The 13,627-nt window shown below is 44.6% G+C and overlaps 1 protein-coding gene across 1 annotated transcript in view; it reads right to left on the reverse strand.

The window, feature by feature from the left end:
• The window catches only part of SH3D19 (SH3 domain containing 19), a 200,275-nt gene extending 191,076 nt beyond the window's left edge, over positions 1-9,199 (reverse strand). Inside the window, exon 1 of the mRNA XM_073604961.1 lies at positions 8,719-9,199. Within this exon, the coding sequence (XP_073461062.1) occupies positions 8,719-8,812 (94 nt within the window). The 5' untranslated portion in view covers positions 8,813-9,199. The remainder of the gene's footprint in view (positions 1-8,718) is intronic.
• Between the last annotated feature and the right edge of the window lie 4,428 nt (positions 9,200-13,627).

Genomic DNA, 13,627 nt, shown 5'->3' on the forward strand with positions numbered 1-13,627 from the left:
AGAGCAAAGGAAAGTACTGTCAATAACCAGCAAGTTTGTTTACAGTGTAATCAGCTGAGTTGGGCACAGCTGATCACATGGTAAAAGCCCACTGTGATTGGCCCTTTACCTCGATCTGTAATCAGATGTGTCTGAGAAACACAGTGAACACAGAGCGTTCCCCGGGGGTCAGGGTTCTGAGAGGACGTCAATAGACATCCTCACCAGAACTAGCTGACTGTGCAGTCGGCAACCAGCTGCCCGGCGCCTAGAACTACATGTCTGGTGTGTCGGGCAAATAGACATTGCTCACACCTGGGAATGGGCTGATAAAAGCCCAGGCATCAGGTTGCAATGGTGACCTGCTTCCTGGGATTTGCCGAGCCCTGGTAAAGACCATACCTGGGCTGATGCCTTTGGAAACTGGAAATCACTGAAGTAGACACCACTACTCCAGTGATTTCCCATTTGCTTCTGGGTTCTGTTCTGAACAATCACTCTGCTTCCTTCTGAACACAGTCAGATGCCATTCATAGAAAGTCCGTGTCAAGTGGACAAACTCCTGTATTCAAAATGCATCAGGTCAGCCGCTCAGCATTGGACCTGGAAGCAAGCGGAGATCACTGAAGTAACTATGTCTACTTCAGTGATTTCCAGCTTCCCGAGGCATCAGCCAGGTATGTCATATACATGGTTACATTGGTCCAGCTTGGAGTATAAAATATTCAAGCCTGGAATTCATCTTTAATCTACATTTCAAAAATTGTAGTGCAAAGTGCACTTGAAATTGCACTTGGAAGTGCAGTCGCTGTAGATCCGAGGAAAATATAAAACAGCATTTTAGCTTGCAAATGATTGGATGATAAAAATCGGCAGAGCTTCCCCTCATTTCTACCCCTCAGATTTACAGCGACTGCACTTCCAAGTGCACTTGTGGATTTGCCTTTAGTAAATAACCCCACATAGCGTCATTTTTAACTTTTTAGAAAATAAACAAGTACGTACTTCACTATACGGATTCTCTTGCCTTCATGTATAAGTGGTGACTACAGAGGATCGGTGGTTACACATTGCCCCGCTCACCAGTTTAAGCCGAATAGACCCACATGCAGTATTGCTAAGGGGTCCATATTATCTGGCGAGTAAAAACACAATAGGGTTGTGTGGAGCACTGATCACCGTGTGACCAATTTCAGCACTACAGCACTTTGGGAGGAAGTTTTTTGGGAATTTTTAGTTTACATATATTGTTTTGGACAATACATTGGACTATATAATTTTATGTATGCACAGTTTTGGCACTTTAGTCATTTGGTGCGAGCACATTGGAACATTAATACTGTTTGCACTGCGGTTTGGCCTCAGACGCCGCGGACTAGGCCGAAGCCGTGGCCTCGCCTAAAAGCTCATGCCCGCAGCGCCTCAGGACCGGCGCGGTTTCCAAAGGAAAAAAAAACCAAAAAAACCTAGATTCGAATCGTGAATCGAGTTTTTTTTTAAGAGAATCGAAGATTTTTTTTTTTAAGAAAATCTCCAAGCCCTATTCATGGGGATACCAAGTGCTACTTCACGGCTATTGTATCTATCAAATCTCCCTGTGGCACTATGGACCATGAGGTTGGAGTAGTCCCAAATCTCATGTATAACACTGTCCTTGGACGAGACTTCCCTTATTTATGAGATAACGCCAAGGGAGCAAGGCCCCCAGCGGGATCGGATTCCTACTGCCTAGAACCGTTGGAGGAGCAGAACGAAGAGAAAGAGAGTCTGCCTATTTGCCTTGGAAATCCTTGCAGGTGACTCAGAACCCCCATCCAGAGTTAGACCTGCTGGACCTGCCTACGACCCGGGAAAACTTTGGCACGGCCCAGCTTAGGAACCCCACTTTAGCTAGGGCAAGGGAACAGGTAAAAGTGATAAATGGGGTACCCAGAGAGCCAGGGGAGGAGGCCATATTCCCACATTTTGCTATGGAAAATGACCTGTTATATAGAGTAGATGAAGTTCGAGGCGAGAGACTTGAACAATTGCTAGTACCTCAACCTCAGACGCATGGTACTGGACCTGGCACATTCTCATGTTCTTGGGGGACATCTGGGGGTGGATAAAACTAAAGAAAGAGTACTTGCAACAGTTTTATTGGCCAGGCTTACACAAAGAGGTAAAAGTGTACTGTGAATCTTGCCCAGTTTGTCAGATCACTGCTCCGGTCTGACATTTCCAGAGTCCATTGGTACCTTTACCCATTACTGAGGTGCCCTTTGACAGGATTGCCATGGATATTGTGGGTCCCTTGGTTAAGTCCGCTAGGGGGCACCAGTATATCCTGGTTGTCTTGGTCTATGCCACCCGGTATCCAGAGGCAATCCCATTAAGGAACCCCTCAGCTAAGAGTATTGCTAAAGCGCTTTCTCTTAAAATTTCACGTGTGGGTATTCCTCAGGAGCTGCTAACTGACCAGGGCACGCCCTTCATGTCGAAGGTTACTAAAGAGTTATGTAAAGTGTTTAAAATTAATCACTTACGTACTTCTGTGCACCACCCACAAACAGATGGTCTAGTGGAAAGCTTCAACAAAACGCTTAAAGGAGTGTTAAAGCGAGTGGTAGCAGCAGATGGTTGTGACTGGGATTGCCTCTTGCCCTATCTCATATATGCTATATGGGAGGTACCCCAAGCCTCCACCGGCTCCCCTTTCGAGACACCCGAGGGGCCTATTAGATATAGCAAAAGAGACCTGGGAACAAGAGGCAACCCCACTCAAAAGTGTAGTGGAACATATTGATCAAATGCAAGACCGGATAGAAAAAGTCATGCCCATTGTCAAGTCCCATTTGCAACAGGCTCAGCAGGTTAAGGCTAGAGTCTATAACCGTTCCGCCAGGATTAGAACCTTTAACCCCGGTGACAGAGTTCTTGTGCTGGTACCTACGATGGAGAGCAAATTTCTGGCGAAATGGCAAGGGCCATATGAAGTCGTAGAACAGGTGGGGGAAGTTAACTATAGAGTACATAAGCCTGGTAAAAGGAAACCCTACCAAATCTACCATGTCAATCTATTGAAGCCCTGGAAAGACAAAGAATCCCTTATGGTCCAAGCACCCTTGGCGGTGACTACCACAGGTCCTTCTACCATGCCTAGGGTAGAGATCGCTGAGACATTGTCCATAAGCCAAAAACAAGAAATCAAGGAATTTCTGCTAAGAAATAGGGAGTTCTTCTCTGATCTTCCAGGGGTAACCTCAGTGATAAAGCATGATATTGTGACCAAGCCATGGGGTGAAAGTTAACATAAAACCTTATCGCATCCCAGGAGCTCGTTTCAGAGGAAATAAGGAGGATGTTGGATCTTGAGGTAATAGAAGAGTCCCATAGTGAGTGGTGTAGTCCAATCACCCTTATTCCCAAGCCGGATGAAGCATCCGATTTTGTAATGATTTCCAAAAGTTAAATGAGGTGTCAAAATTTGACGCTTATCCAATGCCCAGGGTAGATGAATTAATTGAGTGTCTAGGACATGCTTAATATATCATCACCCTGGACCTTACGAAGGTGTATTAGCAAATGCCACTTACAGAACGTGCAAAAGAGAGGACAGCCTTTTCCACTCCTGAGGGCCACTGACAGTACAAGAGAATGCCATTCGGCCTACATGGGGCCCCCGCCACTTTTCAGAGGATGATGGATCGCATCCTTAAACCCCACCAAGCCTATGCATCTGTGTATTTAGATGACGTGGTAATTTTTAGTGCAGACTGGGAGAGCCACTTACCTAAAGTGCAGGCTGTTATTAACGCCCTCCAGGGTGAGGGTCTGACAGCTAATCCTAAGAAGTGTGCTGTGGGATTAGAGGAGGCCCCGTATCTGGGGTACATTATTGGCAGGGGGATAGTACAACCCCAGGTCACAAAGATCCAATCTAAATCTAAAGTTGGCCAAGACCCCTGAATAAAAAAAACAGATCAGGGCTTTCCAGAACCTAAAGACAGCTCTGTGTAAAAGCCCTGTCTTGATCACCCCAAATTTCCCACAGGAATATATAGTGCAGACGGATGCTTCAGAAGTGGGATTAGGTGCAGTGTTGTCCCAAGTGGTGAATGGGGAGGAACACCCCATAGCGTTCTTAAGCAGAAAATTGACCCCTGCTGTAAAAAGGTACGCCATTGTAGAACGGGAATGTTTAGCCATCAAATGGGCTCTTGAAAGTTTAAAATATTATCTATTAGGGCGACAGTTTAGGCTCCTAACTGACCATGCCCCACTCAAATGGAGGGCCCAAAATAAGGAGAAAAATGCAAGTTACCAGATGGTTCTTGGCTCTATGGAATTTTTAATTCTTAGCAGAACATAGACCAGGTAGCCAACAAGCTAACGCTGATGCCCTCTCCAGTGTTTACAGTCTGTTTGCCCAAGGTGCTCAACCCTCCAGAGTTTGAGCAGAGGAGGGAGATATGTAGCAGGGTGCCTGTGAAACAAGGTAAAATGACAGGAAAAGTAATTGATGGGATATATGTTCCTCCACGGATTCTTAGAATTACAATCTAAGGTAAAACCAGCAAAAACTTCAGGGTAAAGAAGGATAGTTCTTTACCCTGTGTCGATAATGTCTGTTCCGGGGCTGGTTTTATTGGGAGTCTGATAGAGCTCTGGGTGGGACAAGTCCGTGGACCGCTGCTTAACCACCTCACATCCGTGCTATGGCCGAATGACGGCCACAGCGCGGACCTGAATTCCTGGGAGGCTGTCATGTGGGCCCGCTCGCACGCTCCCTGTGCGTGCCCTACAGGGCGCGCTGTGATCACTGAGACTCGGGTGATCACCGATCTAAGTAAGGGGCCGGTCCCGGCCCCTTACCATGTGATCAGCTGTCAGCCAATGACAGCTGATCACATGATGTAAACAAAAAATTGGTAATCTTTTTTTTTTCTACTCACGCTGACAGCGCGAGTAGAAAAAAAAGCCGATCACCGGCTGAGATGTCAGGGACATCGGTCCCGAAGTGGAAGAGGCACATCTGCCTCATCAGTGCCACCTAATAGTGCCACCTAACAGTGCCCACAAGTGCCACCTAACAGTGCCCACAAGTGCCACCTAACAGTGCCAAGTGCCCATCACTGCCACCCAGCAGTGCCCATCACTGCCGCCTCATCAGCGTACATCAATGAAGGAGAAAAATGACCTGTTTTACATTTTTTATAACAAAATATAAAAAAAATAAAAATTTTTTTTTTTTTTTTTTAATTCAGTTTTTTACCAAAAAGTTAAAACTGCAGAGGTGATCAAATACCACCAAAAGAAAGCTCTATTTGTGGTGAAAAAATGATCAAAATTTGTATGACCGCGCAATTGTCATTCAAAGTGCGTCAGCGATGAAAGCTCAAAGTTGGTCTGGATAGGAGGGGGGGTTTAAGTGCCCAGTAAGCAAGTGGTTAATGTTTTCCTTTCAGGTCTTGATTAAGGCAGCTGGTCCTAACTCTCGGGGAGAGTGTGGTCTCCATGTGAGGAGGCAACTAGGAGCATGGCTGCTTGTTTTTCCTAACTTTGGATACAAAGTGTTTGCGTTTGGAAGGACATTTACTACATAACCAAGGACTGGTCATACTACGGACACAGTAAGGCTCAGTAGAGCAGAAGTTTATTTTTGTTTGATTGACGGCAAGATGCCCTTTTTCTTCTGTTTGGAAATCTCCTGTGCATTAAACATGGTGTTTTCCTAAAGAGACTGAGTTTGTCCCTGCCTTAAGTCTGATCCCCATATTATATATTGTTGAAAATGTTGCTTTAAAGTTTTACGGTGTGTTTTTAATGCATTTTACTGTGTTCCAGTGCTTCTCTCATTTTTTTTTTTTTTTTTGACTGCCCTGGAACGCACTGAAAATGCACTGGACTGCATCTGTGGTGAACCAGCCCTTACTCACGGTTCTGTGCATTGCCGTAAATAATACATGTTGCATCAAATGGCACAGCTCTGGAATGCAGAAAACAAATGATAGAATATATAATAATCAGGGCGGATATAAATCAAATTATTTTTTTCAAAAAAGGGTTAGTATCGGTGCCGATACCAAGTAAAAAAAAAAAAAAAAAAAAAAATCGCAATAAGTGTTAGTGTCATTAGGCAAAACGGGGAAATGCTTGTTTACGTCAGCATTTCCCAGCTCTTCCTCTCCGTGAGACAATCGTGGGTATACCCGCAGACATCGAGTCCGCAGGACCCGCGATCACACTCACAGAGCTCCTGCAAGCGGCCTCTTAAATGGCAACGTGCAGGTACGTTAATCTGCCCGTACGTGCCCTTCTGACACAGTATATCTGTGTGAGGTGGTCAAGAAGCTGTTAACAACATTGCTCAGCCCTGAAACACTCAAATAAAAAGAAACATTGGGGGTTATTTACTAAAGGCAAATCCACTTTGCACTACAAGTGCACTTGAAAGTGCAGCCACTGTGGACACGAGAGGGACATGCAAGGAAAATAAAAAACAGCATTTTAGCTTGCACATGATTGGATGATAAAATCAGCAGAGCTTCCCCTCATTTCAGATCTTCCCCTCAGATTCACAGGGACTGCACTTTCAAGTGCACTTGTAGTGCAAAGTGGATTTGCCTTTCGTAAATAACCCCATTGTTTCTTTTTGTATATTTCTGTTTCTTCACCCGCAGATCAAAGGGATGAACAAATGTTCCTCTGTTTAACCCCTTATTTTACTTTAATCAGCCTTAATTAACTCCCTATTCTCCTCCATTTAATTATTTTCCTGCATTTTTTCTTTTGTTCACATCTGTTTTATAAATGATAAACAACTAAAACTTTTTTTTTTTTTTTGTTTGCTTTGTTAGTGAATATTTTTACACATATATTTACACATTTCACATTGAAAAAGCACTAAATGAAAAAAAAAAAAATAAATAAATGTATTTCATTTGTAAATAACTTTTCAATGCTTTGTACCATTGCTGACAGTTGAAGTTAAAACAAAACAGTTGCGGTAATTGGGATCGGCGAGTACTAAAATAAATAAAGTATCGGTACTCATACTCATTGTAAAAAAAAAAAAAAAAAAAAAAATGGTATCGGTGCATCCCTTATACTAGGAAACCTTCATTTTGTTTGCAAATATTAAAAGATTCTAACTACCAGCAAGAATGAGTCCTTACATTTAAAGAGCACCTGTCATTTCAGATCCATCATGGCAGTGCCTGTTAGCGGGCATCCACTCACCTGCTGCCACCACGTCCCTCACCTCGTTGTGTCACTGCCGCATCGCCAGCCGTCCCATTAAAGTTAATGGGACTGTCTGAGTCAACAGAGGAGGAGCCACTGAGGGACAGAGATGACCGTTCTTTAAAAATTATGATTTAAATCAAGCTATTTTTTAGTGATTTAAATCATGATTTAAATCTACTTGATTTAAATCAAATCCACCCTGATGATGATAATAAATAAAAATATGAAAAAAATAGGCGCGTGTTTCTGTGTGTTGCAGTGCAATAATATGCAAACACGTTGCATTAAAATGGCACAGCTCTGGAACGTAGAGAAACAATATAATAATAATAATCACAAAAATAAAAATAAATGGTTGAAAAAAAAAAAAAAAAAAAAAATTAGACCCTTAGGCCCCTTTCACACTGGGGCGGTTTGCAGGCGTTATTGCGCTAAAAATACCGCCTGCAAACCGACCCAAAACAGCCTCCGCTGTTTATTCAGTGTGAAAGCCTGAGGGCTTTCACACTGAAGCGGTGCGCTGGCAGGAGAAGAAAAAATCTCCTGTCAGCCGCATCTTTGGAGTGGTGTATTTACCGCTCCTAAACCGTTCCTGCCCATTGAAATCAATGGGACAGCGCGGCTATACCGCGGCTATAGCCGTGCTATACGAGTGGCTTTAACTCTTTTTCGGCCGCCAGCGGGGGGTTAAAACCGCACCGCTAGCGGCCGAATACCGCGGTAAAACAGCGCTAAAAATAGCGCTGTTTTACTGCCGACGCCCCCTACCGCCCCAGCGTGAAAGGGGCCTTACATGGGTTTCTGTGCGTTGCAGTGCAATAATATGCAAACACATTGCATAAAATGGCACAGCTCTGAAACACAGAGAAACACAATAATAAAATAATACATGATATTATTAATAAACACCATAAAAAAAATATTAAACAATAAGATTTATATCAAAAATATATTATTGAAAAGAAAAATAGGCCCTGACACGCGTTTCTGTGCTTTGCAATGCAAACATGTTGCATAAAATGGCACAGCTCTGGAATGCAGAGAAACTCAATAATAAAATAATAATAAAACACAATAAAAAAATATATAATAATCACAATAATAAAATACATAATAAACAAAAAAAAAAATAGATAATAAAAATAGATAAAATACGCCCTTACACACATTTGTGTGTGCTACAATAATATAAAAGGCACATCTCTGGAACGCAGAGAAACGCAGCGTTCTGGTGTGAACATGGCAGTTACCTGCGTCTTTACATGAGGGAAATCGCAGATGAGTGCACATAGTGTGAACAGGCCCTTGTATGGGGGAGCATGTTTAGTGCAGTAAGAAGGGTGGGGGTCCTCCTTTAGATTCTGGGGGGGGTAGAGAAAGGCTGCCTTAGACCGTCAATCTATTCTCAGAATAATGGATGTGGGTGATGTGGTGTCCATGTATACCAGGAGTGAGTGCAGGTCCCTGAGGACTAGGACCCTGTGCCCATCCATCCCTGATCCCCATGGTTACCTGTAGCTTGGCTGAGGTTGGACCTCCTGTGTCTCCTGTTGCCAGCACTGTCCCTCAGCTCCTCCTCCTCTTCCTCCAGCCAGGCTTCAGCCATCAGCAGACAGCATAGGAGGGCAGAGGCAGGAGAAAAAAAAATCACATTCCTTGTGGTGTGTGCAGGCCGAGCTGTCCCTTGTCCTCCGTCCTGTGTGCGCGCTCAGCCCCTGGATCCCCCGCACCTGACTCCCCAATGATGACACATACAGCCTGCCAGGCCGGCCACACAAACTTTCCTCATCCGAGCACGGCTGGCCTGGCTGCTAGTCACAGGAAACTTCCCCAGCCAGCTTCTCCCGGTCCTCCTTCCCTGCACTTTCTAAATATTCCGGTGTCAACAGGAAATTGTTCTCTCCTTCTCCCTGTGATAGTAAAACAAAAGGCGGAGGGGGAGGGGGGAGGAGGAGGAGGAGGAGGTACCTGCACAAGGAGATGGGTTCAGGCATGTGTGTCAGGGAGAGAGGGAGAGGAGCCGCGCTCACTGCTAATCACAGCTCTCCTCAGGCATGGCACCCAGCCTCTCATCCACACACAGGTCTGCACCACAGCCAATCAGCTGCCAGCCTTCACTGGCAAAGCACAAGTGAACATGCTGAAGCTAGAAGCTGATTGGTTACTGGGCACAGCTGCTCCAGTTTTAGTAAATGGCCCTTTTCTAGATCTTTTCCAATATTTTTATTGGTGTTATTAAAAGGAAAGCATACAGGGAAGAATACATATGTTCTCTGTTACAGCATGATCATTAAATATTCCAATCCTTATAGAAAACACTTCAGTACACGTTCCATATTCCAATCCTATAGAAAACACTTCAGTATATGTTCTATATTCCAATCCTTACAGAAAACACATCAGTACACATTCCATGCAAACCTCCCATTGTCTTAAGGTGGTTGGAAAGGCTAAAAGGTTCACACCTCGCGACTTGGAATCCAAATTGTGCAGCGATCGCTGTACAACGTGTGTTTGGGTGCCATTGTCCCTTAATGGCACCCCAAATGTCATGCAATTCTGCTGCGATGTAATCCAAGCCTTTAAAAAAAAAAAAAAAAAAAAAAACACTATCTGGCTGATGCTTCCTCTTCCCTACATTCGGCACTGGCCATTTTTGATGGATTTGGTGGATACTCTGGTATCCATATAAATTGGAACAAATCGGTACTGTTCCCACTTCATCCGTCATTGCCCCGCGTAGACACACATACACCTCTACGTTGGGTGGGTGAATTTACATACCTGGATGTGAGGGTGCAGTTGGATATTTCGAACGGAATGTATACCCAGTCTTGGCACAGCTCACTCAGTGGTGCACGACGTGGCGGACCCTCCCTCTCACTCCGGTCAGTCAGGGTAATCTCCTCAAAATGGTATATCTGCCGAAACTTTTGTATTTTTTTTAGGCATATGCTGACCCCTATTCACAAGTCCTTTATGCAACGTCTGGAAAGCATCGTGATCTCCTTAGTTTGGGCCGGCAAGCCCCTGCGGTTGGCGAAACATATACTTTACCTTCCATTGTCTGGCGGCGGATTGGCACTCCCCAATTTCCTAATATATTACTGGGCGGTCTTACTGGTCACTGTGAGGTGGTGGTTCTCCCAGCCCCGGCATAACGCTGCTGTTACATTGGAGGCGGCTCTCCTGGGTTCCTATGCAGCACTGTCTAATCTGGTATACCAGGACTGTGGGGCAGTCCTGAAACCATCCTGTATCTCCCCGCATACCCCACATGGGGGTAATCCTCTGCTTCCTCACCTTTTATAAAATCCCTGACCCTGCGGTGTGGACTACGAGAGGAATTCTTACCCTCAGGGAGGCCATACCGAGAGGTGAAATTGCCTCGTTTCAGGAGCTGCGATGCCCAAATCGCCTTCAGGGATCATTTCAACTCCGATATTGGCAGCTGAGGCATGCCCTTAGACCCCAAGTTCCTACTCAGAGGACGCTCGAACCTGACTCGTCTCCTGATTTCTGGGGTAAAGTATTGACAGTGGCACATGACGTTAAACTCACTTGATCACTGCACAAATGGAGAGTAGAGTAGATATTCCCTCTCTGGGAGACGAAGAATAGGAAGACTGCATTTCATCGTTCATTCCCTCCATGATTGCGGTCAAAGACAGATTCATCCAGTTGAAATTTCTGCACAGAGCATATTACACTCCGCAGAGGCTAGCTAGCATTTATCCCAATCTTTAACCACGGTGTACCAGACGTGTAGTGGAACCGGGTACCTTCTTCCATATGGTCTGGTCCTGTCCCAAGCTCTTTCCATACTGGTGAGCGGTGGCAGACACTCTGGGGGATAGAAATACCTCTGGGACCTCTGATATTACTACTGAGCCATTTAGAAGACATTGAGGGGGACCGTTATGCCAAATTGTGTCTTACGTATTCCCTATTTTATACCAGAAGGGAAACCTTGCTTCGGTGGAAACTGAAAAGAGGTTCCTTCCAAAGAATCGTGGCAAGAGAGTAGGAATTGTCCAGGGAAATTTGATAAGGTATGGCCGAATTGGATAAACGCCTGTGGCTGGTTTCCGATAACTTATCTGTCACCCCACCTTTTGGGGCCTATGGTTCGGTCATGTGTTTCCTAGTCAATGTGCCACTTTTACATTGTGGGGTAAAGAATGCACCCACTTCAAAATAAAATACTGACAGTTTGTACCTTTTGAAAGTGGAGCCAATTAAGACCGATTCTCTTTTGCCACAGAGAAATTGGCACAGACAGAAAGCGACATGCATTCCAAAAGTGGGACAGTGTGCTATAAATCCAAGTACAAGTTCTAGACAGGTACATGATGATGGAGCATGCCTCACCACTTTACAAAGCATGAGAGACACTTTCACAAAAACTATATGCACCAGTCTTTACAAATTCCAGGGATTGTATCCATGGTTCCCACATTTTCTCATAACTTCAAAATTATCATTCCTGATGGAAGAGAGTTTTTGTTTACCATTAACCAGGAGATTTTGGTATTAACCAGTGCAAACTGAATAGACGAGGTTTTCCGGGACCTAACAATTGCAATCCTAGTGGCAATAAATAAGAACAATGCCAGTTTTTTGGTATGTCTTGCTGCCCCCTCTATCAGCTGATTAAATAGGAACTGTGGAGCGGATTTTGTAAGACTAGTTTGGGTTGGTAAGTATATCAATTACACTGTATATGCAGATCCAGAAACGTAACCTTTCGACACAATCACTAATATGTATATATATCACCATCTTGTCCGCAATCCCTAAAGCAGTTGAGAGGCACCAGGTACTGTACATAGGAAATGATCCTTGCCGGGACCATTTCGCAGCATCATAACAGTACTTTATAGGATTTTTTATATAGGATTGTGATTAATTAAAGGATATCTAAAGGTTAAAAAAACAAAAAAAAACAAACATGTCATACTTACTTCCTCTTCTGGGATCCTTCAGCGGCGCTCCGGGCTCCTCCTCTTCTTGAGTGCCCCCTTGGAGAGCTGCTCTCCCTCGGGACACTCGTGCGGGCGCACTCCCATGTCCTGATGCTGCGTCCATTGACACAGACAGCAGTGCTTGGCCCTGCCCCCCGCCTCCAGTGTCATTGGATTTGATTGACAGCAGTGGGAGCCAATGGTTGCGCTGCTATCAATCTATCCAGTCAGGACCCGAAACACCGGCTGGAGCTGCTGGGCTCGTCCCTGTCGCTGGAAAGACCGGGTTCAGGTTAAGTAAAAGGGGGCTGCTGAATCACAGGAGGTTTTTCACCCTAATGCATAGAATGCATTAAGGTGAAAAACCTTGAGGGTTTACAACCCTTTTAATAGCCAACTTATGCCATTCCATAAGGTCCAATTGTTTACCCGTATCACTTTTCCATGTGGCCATATAAAGGCCGTTTATCAGATATCGAATTGAGCAGTATATAAAAAATATCTGACATATGGCCAGGTGTCCGGTCGAGCATAAAGCTTAGTACACACAATGAGAAAATTGGACCAAAAATGCTTTCAAATCGATCAAGCGATAATCTGATCATTAGTACACAGTTTTTGAGAGCCAATCACGATAGTTTATCTAAAATTATCCAAAGGAGCAAACACGAAAATTTCTCGTACGATGCCGGATCGTATGATTTTTGTTTAATCAGTATAGTATTTATCCCATTAAAAAAAACAAAAAAACAAAAAAAACAGCAAGAGCACGCATGCTCGGTAACGAAAGAATACATTACAACAGATGACATTGCTTCCGAAGTTGTATTCCGCTGTACGAGAATTTTCGTAAATTTAGTAACCTCTTCATTATCGATAGGAGACTAGCATGCAAACCCCCCCCCCCCCAAAAACGGATAATCATTTGTCCGATATTCTCATTGTGGATACGAGGCTTAAAGTAATTGTAAAGTCTTATTTAAAGAATTAACAAACAACAAACATGTTATACCTCCTCTGTGCAGTTGGTTTTGCACAGAGCAGCCTGGATCCTCCCCTTCTCAAGTCCTGCTTTGCAGCTCCTGGCGCCTCCCTCCTTTTGAGTGCCCCCACAGCAAGCAGCTTGCTATGGGGCACCTGAGCTGCAGCTCCATGTGTCCATTCAGACACGGAGCTGGTGTTCAGCCCCTCTCTCTCCCGATTTGGCTAACTGACTTTCATTGGCAGCAGCGTGAGCCAATGGTGTCGCTGCTGTGTCTCAGCCAATCAGGAGGGAGAGTCCGGGACAGCTGAGGGACTCGTGGACATGGCTGGACAGAGATGGGGCTCAGGTAAGTATTAGGGGGTGCTGGGGAGGCTGCTACAAACAGAAGGCTTTTTATCTTAATGCATTAAGATAAAAAAACCTTCTGCCTTTACAACTACAGGGATGTCATTGTCGTTAGATCCATGCGGCA

This window comes from Aquarana catesbeiana, linkage group LG01 (genome assembly GCF_042186555.1).
Source record: "Aquarana catesbeiana isolate 2022-GZ linkage group LG01, ASM4218655v1, whole genome shotgun sequence".
In the NCBI taxonomy this organism is placed as follows: domain Eukaryota; kingdom Metazoa; phylum Chordata; class Amphibia; order Anura; family Ranidae; genus Aquarana; species Aquarana catesbeiana.